This window comes from Coenobita brevimanus, chromosome 94 (genome assembly GCF_032717465.1).
Source record: "Coenobita brevimanus isolate Jiangsu-jjx chromosome 94, ASM3271746v2, whole genome shotgun sequence".
In the NCBI taxonomy this organism is placed as follows: Eukaryota; Metazoa; Arthropoda; class Malacostraca; order Decapoda; family Coenobitidae; genus Coenobita; species Coenobita brevimanus.
The window spans coordinates 1,304,446-1,322,495 of record NC_137047.1 but is presented as its reverse complement, the minus strand read 5'-3'; the positions used below and the strand labels follow the sequence as shown (position 1 = coordinate 1,322,495).

The window sequence follows — 18,050 nt, the reverse complement described above, 5'->3', positions numbered from 1 at the left end:
AAAAAAATGATAAAGGTAAAGGAAGCAAGCAGCACATCAAGTGAGTGGATGATGGTTGCCACCACCTACTACAAAATATTTATGCTTTCTAAATTCTCATTTACAGCTTTCAGAGGTAAGTTTATCAAAATTCCCGGTAACTAAGGTAATAAGTAATCTCTGAAAGATTCACTTCAATAGAAAATATGGAAAGCCTGTGCGTGTTTGGTAATGGATTAACCTAGTGAAAAACCACAGTAATACCAGTTGGTTCCACTATGGCAAAGTTCATGTGTACTACCGTATGTCCGACTTGCAATCATGGCTGTTGAAGAGGTGGTCACGTCCAGAGTTGTCACCAGCAGCTGCAATTCTTCACTCCTGTTACTTGCACTCTCACCATCGTGAATGCTGAGCGGAGACAATTTTGGTGCATACTAAACACCCCATGCGGCACACAGTCTTTCTCAGTCTTTTCTTCCGAGTTTTCGCAGACTTCTGTGTGCAATAAGGCAATTTTTAATCTATTCTAAAGCCGCATTTTCGCGGGCCACTTTATATTCAGTTAAAGGCAACGACACATCTACTTTATGAACGTTAACTCCGCAGTAAATAAATACAAAAAGAATAAAAAATGAGGCCATATGAAAATACCCTATGATTATGCAAGATTACAGAAGATTGCGTTTGAGTGATGCTGGGGTAACTAAACGAAAGAAGAAGAAGACGGCGAAGTGTGGGGTGTACCGGTGTTAATGTTAATCAATGTTGAAGACTATTGCATCACTTCCCAGGCATCTGATTGCCATAAGACATCGTACGTCACATAAGACAGTCGGTGATTTCTGTCTTGTGAAGAGAATCATTATCGCTAACTACTGTCACGGCACCTCCAAGTTACAGCAGCTTTTTCGTGCAAACTCAGGCCCTTGTTATGTTGCCAGGAGACATTACGGAGTGAACGGAAAGATTTACAGTATTCTACACAATATGCCGAAAAAGGTGAGTATGGTGTATATATGACTCTGATAAGATTTTTGTATTCCTACAGCTGGCATAGTAATCATGGTTATGTACCGTAGCTACTGTTGTTAATCTTTGTTGTATGATTTCCATAATATAGTCAGTGCTATTTTTGTTGGTATTTTAACAAGGTAGGGTAAGCATTAATATACTTTACCAAGTGAACTCTTGTTCCAGATTAATTTTTATTCAGTATTCAAATTTGCAGTCAATAAGGCAGGTATGTATTGTTGGATCTTATTTTCATAAGCTGTGACAGTCATGAAATTTGCCTGGAAGTCTACTGGAAATTAATGCAACATGGATTAGATTGAAATATTCCCAGGTTGGGTCAGATTATACCTTGTGTTAACAGTGCTCATGGACTGTAGCCCTTTCAAATGGCAGAACATAAGATCTGGCTACGTCCGTGAGCTACTAGATTGGCGTGTCGTTCTGGAATGGCAGAAGTGCCAGTTCGAACCGTGTTTGTAGTTGCCTCAGATTTTTCTCGTCATTGCCGCTGATTTGTCAGTTATACTGTACTGACGTGAGGTTAGGTTTAAGTGGGTTTCAGTGACTTTTGGCCACAGTATTTTAGAAAGGAAGATGCTTACATGTGAGATGGAATTGGATAAAATATTGGGTAAACTATGGCTTTACTTCAATTAGTAGAAATTACGGTAACTAATTTTTCTTCCCAGATTTTATTTACATATTCATTTATTTATTTTGTACAGTTATTATTTATTACTACAGGTATTGTTTATGGTTTGCATGCATCTGATTTTCTGGTGCAGTGTTGAAAACATGCTGAAACCCACCCAAACTCAACATATTTGAATCTAACCTAGCTAACTTTACTTTTTTGTACTGCTAATTTTTACTCTTACATTTCATTATTTTTCATGAATTTCTAATAGCTGTTATGTCCTCTCATTATTGGTACAGTATATCAACAATTATTACCCCACTCCCCTCTAGGTTAGATGACATTAGTTAAGCTTTGTTTAAAACTTTTAAGTATATTTGTGTTAGGCTTGGCAATCCAGATGAAACTTGGTAGCTAATGTTTACAGGTGGATGTAAAGGGACTGCAAGAGCTGCGTGTTGCTCGGAAACTGAAGGTGCGTCAGTACCAACCGTCAACAGTGTATCTACAAGTGCTGGGGTCAGGGGCACCAGGGGCTCCCAGGTCTCTCTATGTCTTCACAGAACAAGCCAGGTCAGTACTGGTTAAGCTTATTTTTCGTATGTAATGTATACGTACATGTTTGGCAATGTTGACACAAAACTCTTCAAAACACACTGGAATTCAGTTTCTGATACCCCATAAATGCTCCTTTCAGATCTAGTTTTTCTTACTGACATAAGTTCACTCAGTTATTCGTGGATATTCATACAGAAGCCATCTGCAGTCACTATATTGTCACAGGGTGAGAGGAATGGAGTCCTGATTCCCGACAGAACCAGGTTTTGATTTGTGTTTATAGTTGCCATGGTCAAGTGGGTTAGAGTACACACTGTTGAGCAAAGGGTCAAGTGTTCTGTCCCACCCAAGGATCATTTGTTGACATCTGGAAGGGTATTTGGTCACGAAGCATAAAAGTCCTCTATATAGGGGCACTGCCTTAAACTCTTCCAAGAGAGGAGCACATGGCAAAAAGGTACATAATCATTGTGCATCATAATATAAAGTATAATAGCTTAAAATCTCTTTCCCAAAAAACACAGTACACTGCTGCTGGAACATATATAAATACATGCAGTAGAGTACAGAATGAATCGTATTGTAATATGAAATACTGTATGTTTACAGCAAAAGTATAAAATGGACAATACACTTGTATGCTGTACAGGTTACAACAACAATAGTAAAAAATATTCTTATAGCACGCATTACCTAGAGTGTATTAGGCACTTGAAGTGTCTTTTCTTCTTTGTGAGTTATGATTGACCTTTATTGTTAATGGTTTATAATGATAGCATATGGTGTAGCCAGTTACTAACTTATTTAGGTATGACTTAAGTTCGTGCCCTATTTTGCCTGCGCACTTATAGAATGTAGGTTAGAAGTGACTGTAACTAATACTAAATATCACTTTGAAGTTGGCCCTGATTTTGTGTAAAAGTAAGTGTATGCAGTAGTGTGACTCTGATGACTACTGGTAGCATTGGCATTGCTCTCCAAAACTTATTTGTCAACTTGCCTTTCAGGTATCTTTTCAACTGTGGTGAGGGATCACAGAGGCTGGCACACGAGCACAAGGTGAAGTTGGGTATGATGGAACACATCCTGATCACGCACAAATCCTGGGACAACGTGGGAGGTCTGCCAGGGATCCTTCTCACCCTGCAAGATATGGGCGTGCCAGAGATCACATTGCATGGACCACCAGGCATAGTTAGTATACTCTGTAACAAAATAAACTAACATGTCATTGTGGTGAGGGGGTAAAAGCTGTATATCAGGATATATTGATATGATATAGTGAAGAGGTTAATAACTACATAATAATAGCAGGACATGGTGATATGATATTATGAAGGGACTTAAAATTACCTGTACCATATATAATATGAGTACATGTTGATGTGATGTAGTGAAGGGGTTAATAACTACATAATGATAGCAGGACATGTTGATATGATAATCGATGTAATCCTCCATCACAATTCCAGGACTCCCTGTACTATGACACTAGGAACTTTATGAGATTCAGGGACCTCACCATTTACTACAGAAATTATGAAGAAAATGGTGGCAGACTTGGGGTTGGGAATGACCCGCTGTACATCTGGAGTGTTCCCCTGTGGGCCAAGTCATCTGGATCTGTTGATGCAAACCTTCCAGAAGAGCCATTGTCTGTGGAAGAAATATATGAAGAAGGTACATGTCATCGGGTATGCTTTCAATAGTTCTCCCATGTCTGTACTTTTTTTCTTTTCTTAAAAAAGTGCAGGTGGTCATACCTGTGAGGTAGAGTCAGGATTTCAAGGGTTTAATTGGTGAATGAATAAATGTATGGCCCATTGCACTGGGCTTACTGTTGATCAGTTCTCTCACATGTTTTCTCTTGCCTTGCTTACTGGACTGTGCTTTGCCCCATCCATGGATGGGAAGAAATTGGTCAAGTTGATGATGATGATGATAATTTTATGCACATTCACGGAGACACAGATTACCTTTCCTTTGACATCACAAGGTGAATTGATTACAGTACTTATGATATCATCTGACCCCTCCAGTGTGATACATTTTTTTTTTTTTTTTTTTTTATCATCTGTAGAAAAACAGTCACTGGAGTGTATTTGAAATTATTTGAGTTTCTTATATTTTTTTGTTGCTTATGATAATATGTTTTTCAGTGGAGGACTTGTTTGCTCATGAACGACAAAAGTCAAAAAGGACGTCCCCCCAGAATCGGGACATCACATCCTCACAACCCAGACACCCAAAACAGGACAAAAGTGCACCTTGTAAAAAGCTGTCTGTGGCCTACATATGCCGACCACCACCCAAGGTATAAATGTTAGCAGGAATTAACATGGCATAAATGTTGATGATTGCTGTGCTGTACTGAGCAACCTGTTCCACATAAGTATGGTATTATTATTTTATTCTTGTTATTTTGTGGCAGATTAATACAGCTTAAATTCTTCTGTTAAAGTTATGTTGAAGGACTGCTAATGTTGTGAGAGTGAGGTGAGTGAGTATGTTGTGGTGTGATGGCGTATTGGGTTGTAAATGAGTCGCCCTTTTCAGGCTGGTAAACTCTTGCTGGAACAGTGTGTGAAAGCAGGAGTACCCCCAGGCCCACTTCTTGGTGAGTTAAAGAGGGGACAGGATGTGACCCTACCAAATGGAAATGTTGTCCGAGCAGTGGATGTCACTGAGCCAGATGACCCAGGGCCGGTTTTTATTGGTAAGATGTTGTTGTTGTTCTGGCCCTTAGCACATCTGGACATCAGTCTAGTAGGCAAGCCTGAAATTGGCTGTCTCCTTTAATGTACCATTCTCTTTTCAAGGAATAGGGAGGGAATTAAGGGATGTTTACATAAATGGGTAATGAAACCGCTTGGTAATGTTGGTACCACCATGTGAAGGTTTCCCTCCACAGGACCAGTCAAAAATTAATTAAAACATTGAGCATTCAGATGTAAAATTCTTCCTATTTTTTGGTTTCCCCAGTGGTTGAAGCACCAACAGAGCAGTACCTTGATGCTTTGCTTGAGAATGAAGCCCTGGCATCCCATCAGTGTGGTGCCGCCAGTGAGGGTGATGTGGCTGAGGTGGTCGTCCATTTTACCCCCACTGAAGTTGTAAATCACCATCGTTATCAGGAGTGGATGGCTCGCTTCCCAACGTTGACCTCACACATCTTCATCAATAGTAATAGTGCCTGCATGGGCTCCCAGGCTGTCCACAGGATACAGTATAAACTCAATCACCTAAATAATAACCTTTTCCCACTTTTGTTGGATGGAGGTATTCCCATCAGAGAGACCAATGAAGATGAAGATGGAGACCAAAGAAAAGATGGAGGTGAAGCACTGAACCAGACTACCAGTGATGTGTGTATGAAACATCGGAGTGATGATAATCATGGTGAAGATGAAGAACATAGAAAAAATGGAGGTGAAGTAATGGAGGAGACTACCAGCAGTGTTTGTATGAAAAAAACAAGTGATAATGGCAATGGGCTTGCCATAGGAGACACTCTAGGCACAAACTCCAGCCAGGGCATTGGCCCAACTTACCAGGCCAGCACCTTGCTCACGTACTATATTAGACCAAGGAAGCAGTTGGACAGGTTGGTTGTATAGCATTCTGTTTTCAGCCTGGTAATACAGTACAGTAAGTCATGTCACATATTTTAACAATCATTTTGTTACTGAGTCACCAGTAAATTACAGAAAAATTATCTCGTAAAATTCCATTGGTACAGTACCTTACCTACAAAAGTGAATTACCAGTTTCCCCAAATTTTCAGTACCAGTCATATGGAGAAAGTTACGATATTTTGTAACTTAGCCCTGACTGCTTGTAGTAATTTCTTTTATTGGTTTACAGAGCAGTTCATACGTAACACTCGTCTTCCACGTAACCAGGGGATTTCTTATGTGTTGTGGGGAATGGTTCAGTCAGTGTTATCGATATCAATTTCTCACCAGCTTCAGTTATCCATTTCCTATTTCCGGTGTCTCATGTTGACACCAGCATACTGGGCTGTCCCTCCAGCACATAAGATATACAGTACGAGAGGAGTTTTTAATTGAGCATTATTAATTGATCATCTTTTAATTTAATTTGTTCTTTCCATCACAGATCAAGTGAGCTGAGTCTACAACCAAAAAGCTATATTCAGGAGTGCTATGTTGTGGAAAAGTTTGAGTCAGAATACCAGCAGTTACAGTCCAAGCTCGACTCATTAAAAGCAGAGGGTTATAGTTCAGGCCACAATTCAGACGATTACCCTAATGTGATATTTTTAGGGACTGGCTCATGTATCCCCAACAAGACAAGAAACACATCAGGTATTCTCCTCAGTCTAAGGTGGGTTGATGTTTTATGTTTGTGTGTATTTTATTGTTTCATCTTGGCTTTTTTTTTTTTTTTCCCCCTAAGTTCACTGTCCCATGTTTTTATTGTATATATATATATATATTTTTTTATATGAATTACTGGAGCATGATGTGAATTAATCTGATTTATCCATTAATATAATGAGAGCTGTACCATTGAGAATCTAAATTTTTCTTGTAGCTGTGATAAGTGTGTGTTAATGGACTGTAGTGAGGGGACATATGGTCAGTTGGTGAGGCTGTTGGGTGTGGCCGGGTCTGACCTGGCATTACAGCGTCTCAAGGCAGTCTACGTCAGCCACCTTCATGCAGACCACCACATTGGATTCATTCGCCTCCTTCAAGCTAGAAAAAAGGCATTTCAGCGTGCCAAAGTTGAGCATGTGAGTTCAATGTTTATCCTAACTGATGATTACAATTTGGTGTGAAAAGTTAATTCCCTTTGACTTAGCAGCATTCATTACCCATATTCATTTGTAGTAGTGACCCAGACTTTATTTATACAGTATTAGTATTGCTATCTTAGACTCTCACCAATATTGGTTTCCATAAGTAAAGAAGCTTGCTTATCCATTATAGGTCAGCTCTGTTTGTAAGGCACAACGATACTTTGCAGTTCTCTGTTAGAGATTGAACCATTGGAACAGTTTAAAGGTGGTTTCCACCTGTGCATGTTGACCATGCCCACTAAACATACTACTGGCCCTGTATATTTACTCCGCATATAGAAAAATACATTTCACAGTTCTTTGTGTTATTAGTTTGAAACTTAGTATCCAATTTTTTTTAAAGGTATAGGCCTATTACAGTGGTATTGGTATAGGTGCTGAAGAGGGATACCTTCATGTTTTGGCACTGATGTAACCCTACAGGTTATAGAAATGTCCCACAACTCCTTTCTATCCCCTGAAAGGAGGGGCAGCCTTATCCTGCAGTCCATTAGGTTCACATGCTGATAATCCTGGGGCTGCTGTTGCTACTGCTGCCACTACCATATTGGTATAGATAAGATGGTACTATAATATGTGTTTTTCAGATCCCTAAGCTGGTACTACTGGCTCCAGGCAGGATAATGGGATACCTCATCTCATACCACAATAATTTTGAACCCATCCTGAATGACTTTACTTTATATGGGAATCAGAATTTTCTCTCTACCAACTTACGGCTTAATGAAGAAAGTTACAGTCAGCTATGTTCCGAGCTTGATATGAAGGCCATTGATATGACTTACGTTATTCACTGCCCAAACTCATTTGGAGTAGCATGGACCCATAACGATGGCTGGAAGGTGGTGTATTCGGGTGACACAATGCCATGCAAAGGCCTTGTTGAGATTGGTAAGTATACTAGTTCAGTCCTGTCACATGTCTTTGTATGTGTACCAGTGATACATTATTGCAAGTTGAATTTTACAAATTGAATGTCAAAAAAGCTGAATGGTAAGTTTTTGTATCTGTTAGTATCAGGAAGGTCTAATGGTTAGCGTGTCCTGGTCAGAGTGATGGCCTTGCATATGTTCAGTCCCCAAAGAGGTGATTGAAGGTTTTTCAATCATTTAATGCTATTTCAGGAAGTAGGCTGGTTATGTGCCCTTAATTGTACTAGACTACAATTGCCAATCTTCTGACCCCATCATCTTGAAGGGGGTAATAAGGGATCAGCTTTTGCGTATGTGTGTGCAATTTTTTGACAAAAGCTTTGGCAATTGGTCATAGTGAAGAATGATAAGACAATCACAGGTTGATGGAGATATCCAGTGGTATATATATATTTGTGTTAGTCACAAAGTATGCCTGTTTAGAACATTTTAAAAGTGGCAGCCTTCTGAAAGTTGAGGCTGAAAGGTAGGCAATTGTAAAGTGGTGTATTGTGTCAGATTATGAGGTTATTTGTCATCTCTTCCCAGACAGTTTTTTTTTTTTTTATCTTTCAGCATAATATTATCTTGTATGGATCACTTCCCAGACAGTTTTTTTTTTTTATCTTTCACCATAATATTATCTTGTATGGTTTTTGTGGTCTTGGTATTTATCAGGATGGTGTTCATAACATAAAATGAATATGAACTTGTCATATGCAGAAATAAGCTAGTATGGAAAAGGTGCTAGATAACTTCTTAATCTAACAAAAATATTATCTCTAGACTAAATGATTCGTGGCCAAAATGGCATGCCTTATATTTCCAGTTTAGGTAACACCTTCAGTCCAAGATATCTTTTCATTTCTCTCATGGTATTCGTTGACATTTTACGGTACCCGTTAATTCATTTTGGGAGAGATTTGTTACAATGTGGTGGTAATTGAACAATTTTCTAACCCCTTTGCCATGAGAGGCCATTCCTGAGATGAATAGGAGCATCTAGTGGTGGCAAGAATAAAATACTTCTTGTTGATGCCATTAACCTCTTGAATCTGGTGGTGTGTTGTGTATTTTATTCATGTGTTGACATACAGTTTTATTCATTGTAGGGGAGATTTTTTGGACAGAGGTACTAGGTCATAACCTTGAATAACCTGTTCCCTGTTAAAAGATCCCTCCAGAGTCACCTAGTGTGGGGAGCAATAAAAATTAAATGAAATAGTCCAGATTCAAGGAGTTAATTTGATTACACTAACTAGAATGTCTTATGCAAATCCACTTTATCAACTAGGGAAGGACTGTGATTTGCTGATTCATGAGGCCACAATGGAAGATGAACTGGAGGAAGATGCAAGAATCAAGACTCACTGTACTACTTCCCAAGCCATTAAAGTGAGTATGCACTTAAAATATATTATTGAGTATGCATTTAAAATATATTATTGCGACCACAGGCATGTCTGGAGGTGAACCTGATGGACTGCATGCTGAGGCTCCACTTTGCAGTCCACCATCCTCCTTTCAGGGATAGGGAGGATGGTGGTGGTGGTGGTGGTGATGAAATTGGATTAGGATAATGAACTGAATTGAACAATAAACTCCTTGCACCAGGCAACAAAGGCCACATGGCTCTAAAGAAACAGCACCTAGAAGAAATGGCAATAAAAGAAACAGCAGCAAAAAAAAAAAAATTGTTAACAAAGAAACTACTAAATAAGAAAAGGATGGTGGTATGATGGCAGTATTTAATTTTTAACTATCACTTTGTTTCAGGTTGGTCAGCATATGAATGCCAAATTCACAATTCTCACTCATTTCTCTCAGCGATATGCCAAAGTGCCCATTATAGAAGATTTACCAGATCAAGTTGGAATAGCTTTTGACAACATGCGGGTAAGTGATGTTTCCTAACCCTTTTGATGCACATTTTATTCAAGCTAAGGGTCTATTTCTGAGTGGTTTGGGTTGCTCACATAATGCTGCTTAGGGTCAAACAGGTGGTTACTATCACCTTTTATGTCTGGATAGTTGTGTGTGTGTGTGTGTGTGTGTGTGACTCTGGGCACAGGCTTCACGGACTGCTTCCAAGGCCCAGTAGTCCTCCTACATACCATACACCTCTACATGTCACCACTTTGGCACTAACACCCACCGCCCATATTGATTACATGCTAGGGCTGTCTCATACAGGACTGGTGTATTGGTATTGGTGGGGGTATTTTTACGACATGTCGGCAGGTCTTCTAGTAGATCAATAAAGAGTGATTTTATGAAATTCAAATCCTTAAACTGTTCTCTGCCCCAGCGGGGATTTGAACCTGGATCCCGTAGGACTGCAGGCCACCTCTCTGCCGATTGAGCCTCTGCCTCCCCCAGAGTTGGTCCTGACAATTAAGATGAGAGTGACCAGCCTCACTCATCCCTGAGTGGCCTTACATGTACAATAAACCCCAACCACCCCTTGGATATAAACCTACACAGGCTCAGTCCGATTGGAGTGCCTTAATTAACCACTAAAGCACCAGGTGCCATAATTTGGTTATATGGTTACCACCCAGCATAGTAAATGGTTTCCTGGTGTATCCTGTATCTAAAATAAAGACTGAATAATCTTCGATCTGCTCCACAGTAGAGGAGGACAGTTTTGGTAGCCCTATCTGTCTATACCATATCATCCACTGGGGGTCTATGATATTAAGACCATTCAACCTATACTGTCATAAACAAGGAGAATTGAAAGAGTGCAGCACCTGTGCCCAACAGTCTCTCTAAGAGCCAGACATTTTACTTTACCATATGACTTCAGTACTGATTGTTCTCAAAATTGATTTACTTTACTTGACCCATAACTCCTCCACAGAGTTTAGTTAAAGTGAATCAGAATTCTTCAACTTGACTTTGACCTATTATTCTTAAAATTAATTTGAATTGTTTGACTTGGTTACACTTAGGTTGGAATAGGATCAGTTGGGTTACAGTTAGGGTGACTTTGTGTTTCTAGCAGTGCTTCATATGGACTGCGTGTGGGGGAGGGGAGCAGGGGCTGTCAGTAGATGTAGCCCTAGACTTAGAGAGATAGAGATAGGGAGGTTGGTTGTAATTGTAGATCGTCAAAGCACTGCCAGTATAAGGTCATGAGGTGTCATATGGCGCAAACTTGTAGCTGCCACCAGTGTCAGAGACCACCAGATGTCAGGATTATGTGGCCTTTATTTTGTTATAGAGAGAGAAGATTTATTATCTTGGCTGGTTGATTGAAGAGACCCGGCAGAGGGAGAATAATAGTTGGAGTTGTAGGGGAACATCAGGGTCGGTCGTCTTTGTCTGTTTTCCTCTTCATATTTAATTGGTGTGATGAAATAGGTAGATTGGGGTTGATGGAGTTTTATTGTGAGACAGTTGGTTGACTGAAAAGTTACAGAAGCTTGGTGTGACCTGTGTTTGGTTAGTAGCAGTTTGTGCTTGCTAATGTCTTCCCACTTTCTCTCTCTGACTCCTGCTCTCCTTGTCCTTCCTTCTTCCCTGGCTGTCTCGGGTGTCGATCTCTCTGGCTCTCTCACTGGTTTTCTGAATCTCCTACATGTGATTTTGGACTTTTATCCCCCTCTGACTTTCGGCAAAAGTGTGGGCGTGTGTGTTCTTACCTAATTGTGTCTTTACAGGAATGAGTCAAGCTCGTACTGTCCCGTGTCTTGAACCATATTTATCGTACATATCCTTAAATTTGTGAATTGTTTTGGCACACACTATTTCATTCAGTAGTGCATTCCATTGATCAATTGCTCTGTTTGGGAAACTGAATTTCCTTACATCTTTATCACCTCTCTTCTTATGCAGTTTTTTGCAGTGTCCTCTTGCTGATGCTTCTCCATATGTTAAGTAGTCATTTATGTCTATTTTCTCCTACCCTGATATGCACTTATATAGAATTATCATGTCACCTCTTTTCCTTCTCTCCTGTAGTGTTGGTAGATTCAGTTTATTTAGTTGTTCTTTGTAGCTTAGGTCCCTTAAGCTTGGTATCCATCTTGTAGTGGCCCTTTGAACTTTTTCAATCTTGTCTATGTGTTTTTTGAGATGAGGACTCCAGACTACTGATGCATATTCCAGGGTTGGTCTAATGAATGATGTTATTATCCTTCTTAGCATGTTTTCATTTATGTATGTGAATGCTATTCTCATATTTGCAAGCAGTGTATACGTTCCGTACCTTCTCGCTGATGTGGTCAGCTGGAGATAGTCTGTTATTGATAATCACACCTAGGTCTTTCTCTCTTTCTGATGTGTATAGGGTTTTATTTCCTAACTTATAATGTGTGTGTGTGTGTTTGTCGGTCATGTTCCCGGTACCTGATCAGAGATGTTTGGCATTAATGATTAATCTAGGCTAGGGAATGTTTAGTTGTCTCATCCTGGAGAACTTCAGACATAACTACCTGTCTTGCACATTGTTACCTAGAGCTACTGGTATATAGTTACATATTACATAACATATTAATGCCTACAGGGTTATGTAAACAAAACATATGTAAACAAAACATATCATTTCTCTAGGAAATGGGGATCACAGTTGCAGTCAGCATTTAAAAAAAAAAAAAAAGGTTTTGCAACATTTTGCATTTGCCAGTCCCGATGATATACTGGTATGTCGTTCAATTGCAAGGTCCCTAATTTGCACAATTTTCAATTTTCGCTTGTGATTTTTCATACATATACACGGGACACCTTCCTCTGTTCCTCTACAAGATGCCAAGCAGGGACAATGCCTTACACCGCATAACCTCCCCCCCCACACACACACACGCCATTGTCTCGGCAATTCACCTGTTACCAGTGACCTGGCCAATAAAGACATTCAGGGCCAGAGTGATTCCCCAATCAATGACAATGTGGAGGACAAAGTTTACATAGCATTAGAGGAAGAAACAGTCAGAAATGATGATCAGGTAATGTGGCAAAAGAAGGTCAGGTATGGTGATGAGTTAGTGAGTGAAACAATGCTTATAATGCCTATATTACTGTTTGAAAACCAATATACTCTCGTACTACATATAAATTCGTTCCAAGTAAATAAATAAATACCGTTTATGAGTGGTGTGAAATAGTTACCCTCCCATAGAACTTGTTTTCTTTGGTGCCAGCCTATTAGAAAACCCAGTCTGGTAAGGAGGTACTGGTACCTGGATCGAGTATTTTAAACCTCAGGTGGGTGATTTCTCTTTGAAATTTTGATGTTTCTCACCAAAAGCAGAGGTTTTAGCTGAAAATTTTTTTTCGAAAATACCTCGGGATTGGGGGGTGTCGGAGGTGCGAAATAGCTCGGGACGTGACGGGTTAATGGTAAAGTCAGATGTTATTTTCTGTGTCTTGACCAAACCATGTGCTGTTTCAGGTGTCCCTAAAGGCCCTTCCAACACTGCCCCTGATGAATGATGCATTGATGGCCATGTTTGCTGATGACTATGATGAAATGCTTGAGAAGACGGCCAAGAAGCGTGCAATGCGAGAGAAGCAGGAGAAGCAGATAGAGGATAATAAAGAGATGGTAAAGGTAAAACAACGTAAGATAGATAAAGAAGCTTCATAGTGGTTCATAATTCATGTAGAAGGTAGATTCATTGTAGTTCATCATTCATAATCTAGTTAATTCCTCACTATTTTTACAGTAATCATGTGTACCATACCACCTGCAGCAGTTTACATAAATTTATTGTTAATAAATATTTTCACTGACTTGAAGCTCTCTGTATTATGCTTCATTAACCCAAGTAATGGACCCAGGACTGGGGGTTATTAATGGTACGCAAACTCCAGGGTCCTGCTCCAAGGAGGGCATGGAAAGCAGGTCAGGAGTTCATTATAAAGTATTCTTAAGTAATGTATGAACTAGATCTAATCCATCCATCTATCATCCAATCCTTCGTTGTGCCACGAGGGACGTAGGAGCCCGGGGCTATGCAAGCTGGTCGTGACATTTAAGATGAGAGTGACCAGCCTCACTCATCCCTGAGTGGCATTACGTGAGCAGTAAACCTCAACCACCCCTTGGATATTAACCTTCACAGGCTTAATCTGATTGGAGCACCTTAATTACCCACTAAACAACCAGGTGCCATAATTTGGTTATATGGTTAACACCCAGCGTAGTAAATGGTTTCCTGGTGTACAGGAAACCATTTGGCTTGTCACTCAGTGTAGAATCACCCATAGGCAGAATGAAGAGGAAAGAATGATGGAAAAAAAGACAGAAGAGAGATTGTAAAGTCACCTGTAGGCAGAACGATGAGGAAAGGGCAGACACCTGAGAGCAGAACTACATCAAGTGAACAGATGGTGAGCGCCTCCACTTGCCACAAAACTGATAATCTTTTCACATGGGTTAGGAATTCAAGATATGCAAGAGTGATTTTGGGGGGAAGGAAGGAAGGAGGGACTGTGCCTGTACACACAAAGGGTTAGAGCCCTGTATGTTCCTGAGCACAAGGGCCCAAAGGTGTCTCTTGCATGCCCTGCACATACATGATATGGTATTTTACATGTTATTTGGCTGTATGATTATCACCCAACATAGCAAATGGTTTCCTGATTTACAGGGAGCCATTTGACTCGTCACTTTATGTACAGTCACCCAAAGGTAAGTACTACAACATATGAGTGGATGGTGGACATCCCCACCTACCATAGTTATGTGTAGGAATTACCTCTCATAAAAACTACAACTGTATATTTTTTATTTAAGAACATATGAATACATATCAAAGATGGGACTGGTATGCTAGCATGAGCTGGAGAGCGTACAACTTGGAGGTTACCTGGACATTAATATCACTGCTTAATTTCCTGCCACTGCCATATGCTGGTGAGTTTCTGACATGTGAAAATGCTGGGAGTACATAATAATGAATTATTCCAGTTAATATATTAAGCAGGAATATTTGTGCTTGTGACTTGTAAAGTCACAGTTGCAGCATCTGACATCCATGTCCTGGTACCTACCTGAGATCACAAGGTACCTTCACTGAGCAGAGCCCCTCACTGATATGCTGCTAGTGATAATACTGCCAAGTCATCATTTATACAGTATTTGAGTAATTTGTTCCTAGGCACAGCTTCTTACAGCTGTGTTATTTTGTGATATTCTGTACTGAATATGTAAATACTCATGTGTAAATATTCCTACTTACTTGGCAATCTGTATATAAGGATGGTTATGTACAATTTATATATATTGCACATGAAACGTGTATTTACTGTTCAAATTTCAGTGGTTCAGCACTGACGTTGTTGCAGTTAAATCTTCCACGTAGCTCGTTTTCTCTATGATTGGTCATGTCACAGGTTAAATTTAAGGCTTAACTTTACACAAGACATTGTGAACGGCATTTGGGGTACATGTTCTCGGTGTGACCACGTCGTTACTCATACACTGGCACCTCACAAGCTCATATTTAATTTTCACCCACACACTGACAACTTCAGCCTCACTAACACTTGTGCACAAAAAGCATTTATTCAATCACTGTCAGAGGAACAAAACCCTTAATATGCTCTGCACACCTTCAACATTCAACGATGTCTTTTTCAATAATATTAACATACCAAAGGTCAACTCCATTATTCATTATAAACACATACATTACTCGGATACAGTTAAACTATATATAAAATATTGGGCAAATCTGCAGTATATAATACAATTTATCCTAAGAAAGCAACAAAATGATAAAAAGTAGAAAAATGTATTAGCAGGATAAAGTACCTCTAACAAGGCAGTTCTACAACAGACCTATACAGTATTTAATGAGGAATTATACTAAGAGTAAAGGAAGATGGGTGATAAAGGGTCATGCGACATGGCATGCACAAGACTGGAATATTCAAAATAGTTCTCATGATGAGCCAGACATCTTATCTTACCTGAAGTAAAACTCTGGACTCTTACTGAGTGTTACAGTAACTTTGGTTTACTATTTTTCTACTTCCACTTCAAACTTGCATCACACTGACACAGCAATATAAAGTCAAAGGCCCTTGGTATCTGCTATTTTAGGTCTCACTGAAATGCTGATCAAACTCTCATAACTTAACTGCTCCAGATATACTGTGATATTGCAAGACATTATAACTCCACTTTACAACATTTGAAATACAAAAATTGTAATAGAACGTATAGCATATTCAGTACATAATTATCAAGGTAAAATAATTTTACTCTTCTTATCCAGTTAGTCAATACCTTTTGGCTCCAGGAAAAGAAGAATAGTCAACTGAAAGATTACTTACCAACACTATACAATACTACAGTACAGTAATGAATGTTTTGTTAAATAACAACCCTTTCACTATGAAGACATATTTTTCAATTTTATTTTTTAATGATCTCCAGATGATTTATTTGGCTGGGAGGCAACTTGCCAAACTGGAGGGGTTATATACTGTATAGCCTTCATTAACCCTTTCACTACACATGATCTTTCATAAATTGGGTAAAATCATGTGGAGGCTGCAGGAATAAAATAAAATAAGATGTCCTCTTACTGAAAGAGTTAAAATATATTGCAGGAGCTTAATACCAGCTGATCACATTAACAGGGTGTAGTTTTCTGAATACACAACAACTATATATTGTTTGCAGTAATCAAGAGGACCTTTGAATGACATGAAAGAATTCAGTATAAAAATTCTGAAATGCCAATCATAATATCCTTTTAAAAATACATATCATTCTCGTTCTAAAACAAATCCTAATTTTTACACCTAAGTAGGAGTTTTTTCTGCCTATAGAAAGTAACTTGGTTATCACTGTAAAAATCCAAGCCAGGCTGTCTTCTGCAATATGTAATGCTTCACATCACATGCTTTTCTATTTAACTGCAAAACAAGTACTGCTGATACAAAACATCGAGCAGCTTGAGCTGTTTGATATTTCAGACTGGAGTGTAAGTTTCTAAGTTCACATTTTCTTGATAAAATCAATGTTCATAAGCTATTAAGCAATATTATCACAATTACAGGACAAAAAGAACGTCTATACAAAGTTTAGCAATCAAACATGAGACGAAACTGTCTATGATACTGGATTTTATGGAACACAGATCAATGAAACGGAAGCACTGCAGTGATGAGGCATGGTGATAACATGATATATGTGGCACCATTAACATCAGCTGAGTCAAAGCCATTGTGTATTAATCCAGATTAGTATCTAACTGATTACTGACACACTGTATTTCCAGCATGTAGACCGTAAGTACCATACTGTAAAACTATGGATGCTTCTAATAACACCACATATACCCACCAAGCAGCACTGTTGATGAATTTATATTCGTCAAGGTTGCAATATAGCAAGACGACCCATTTATATTGCTGACCCACCCTTAGGATTATAACCAAGGAGTACAGATTGTTATGCCAGAGTCTTGACTAGATACTAAACAATTTCTTGTATTCCATGGTTGCAGACAGCCTGGCAAGATATATAAACAACTGCACTGCTCTCGACTACTTCAGAACCATGCTCTTATTAAGCCAAGAAACTATAACATTTTCAATTGAGTAACTGTCAATTAAAGTGTATAACATAGTCATATCTACTATGATAGCTTCTCTAACATCAATAATTCTACAAGCAATAATCAGAGTAGGGGAATGAGAGCATGATTCAAAACTAGTCCAGAGTTGTTTCAGCAATGCAGGTGAGCAAAGACCACAGAAGCACTAGCACTAACACTCACCACAGTATCTACAGATCATATTTACACAAAAGTAACATAGTTCTCACCATAATAATCGTAATATATGCTAATCTGGCATTGTAATAATTACTTCCATGACAATGCATAAAAAACACCAGCTAGAGTATGAAACGCGACACTATACTAAATGCAAAGGCTTGTTAGGTTCCTGGGAGTGGATCCTATGTTGCCCTACCAGCCCTGGGTGGCGAGACGTTTATGTACAGGGGAATAAGGAGTGGGAAGGGGGCAGGACTTGTACAAAATTTGAGACCTTGGGATAGGCAGTGTGGCTGTCATATACAATCCTCAGTAAAGCACATGAGTTTAGAAGTGTGGCTGTACAAAAGTAGCTGAGAAATCACGACTATAAATAACTTATT

General features: G+C 39.2%; 1 protein-coding gene across 2 annotated transcripts; it reads left to right on the top strand.

Annotated features, from left to right (window-relative positions):
• The first annotated feature begins 725 nt into the window (after positions 1 to 725).
• Positions 726 to 13,649, top strand: RNaseZ (ribonuclease Z). 2 transcript variants are annotated; one of them, XM_080282771.1, is made up of 13 exons: positions 726 to 981; positions 2,061 to 2,206; positions 3,199 to 3,385; positions 3,664 to 3,871; positions 4,351 to 4,505; positions 4,748 to 4,907; positions 5,174 to 5,795; positions 6,311 to 6,538; positions 6,749 to 6,950; positions 7,604 to 7,907; positions 9,222 to 9,322; positions 9,704 to 9,823; positions 13,323 to 13,649. In XM_080282771.1, the coding sequence occupies exons 1-13, from the start codon at positions 745 to 747 to the stop codon at positions 13,515 to 13,517; spliced, it is 2,865 nt and encodes a 954-aa protein (XP_080138897.1). In that variant the 5' UTR covers positions 726 to 744; the 3' UTR covers positions 13,518 to 13,649. The 2 variants fall into 2 exon arrangements, with proteins under 2 accessions (XP_080138897.1, XP_080138898.1); XM_080282772.1 differs by lacking the exon at positions 9,704 to 9,823.
• The last annotated feature ends 4,401 nt before the right edge of the window (positions 13,650 to 18,050 follow it).

Excerpts from the sequence above, each read along its gene's own strand:
- RNaseZ (XM_080282771.1), top strand. The coding sequence starts at position 745 with ATGTTGAAGACTATTGCATCACTTCCCAGGCATCTGATTGCCATAAGA. Across the intron at positions 2,207-3,198 it reads GTCTTCACAGAACAAGCCAG|GTATCTTTTCAACTGTGGTG; the intron begins GTCAGTACTGGT and ends CTTGCCTTTCAG. Across the intron at positions 4,908-5,173 it reads CCCAGGGCCGGTTTTTATTG|TGGTTGAAGCACCAACAGAG; the intron begins GTAAGATGTTGT and ends TGGTTTCCCCAG.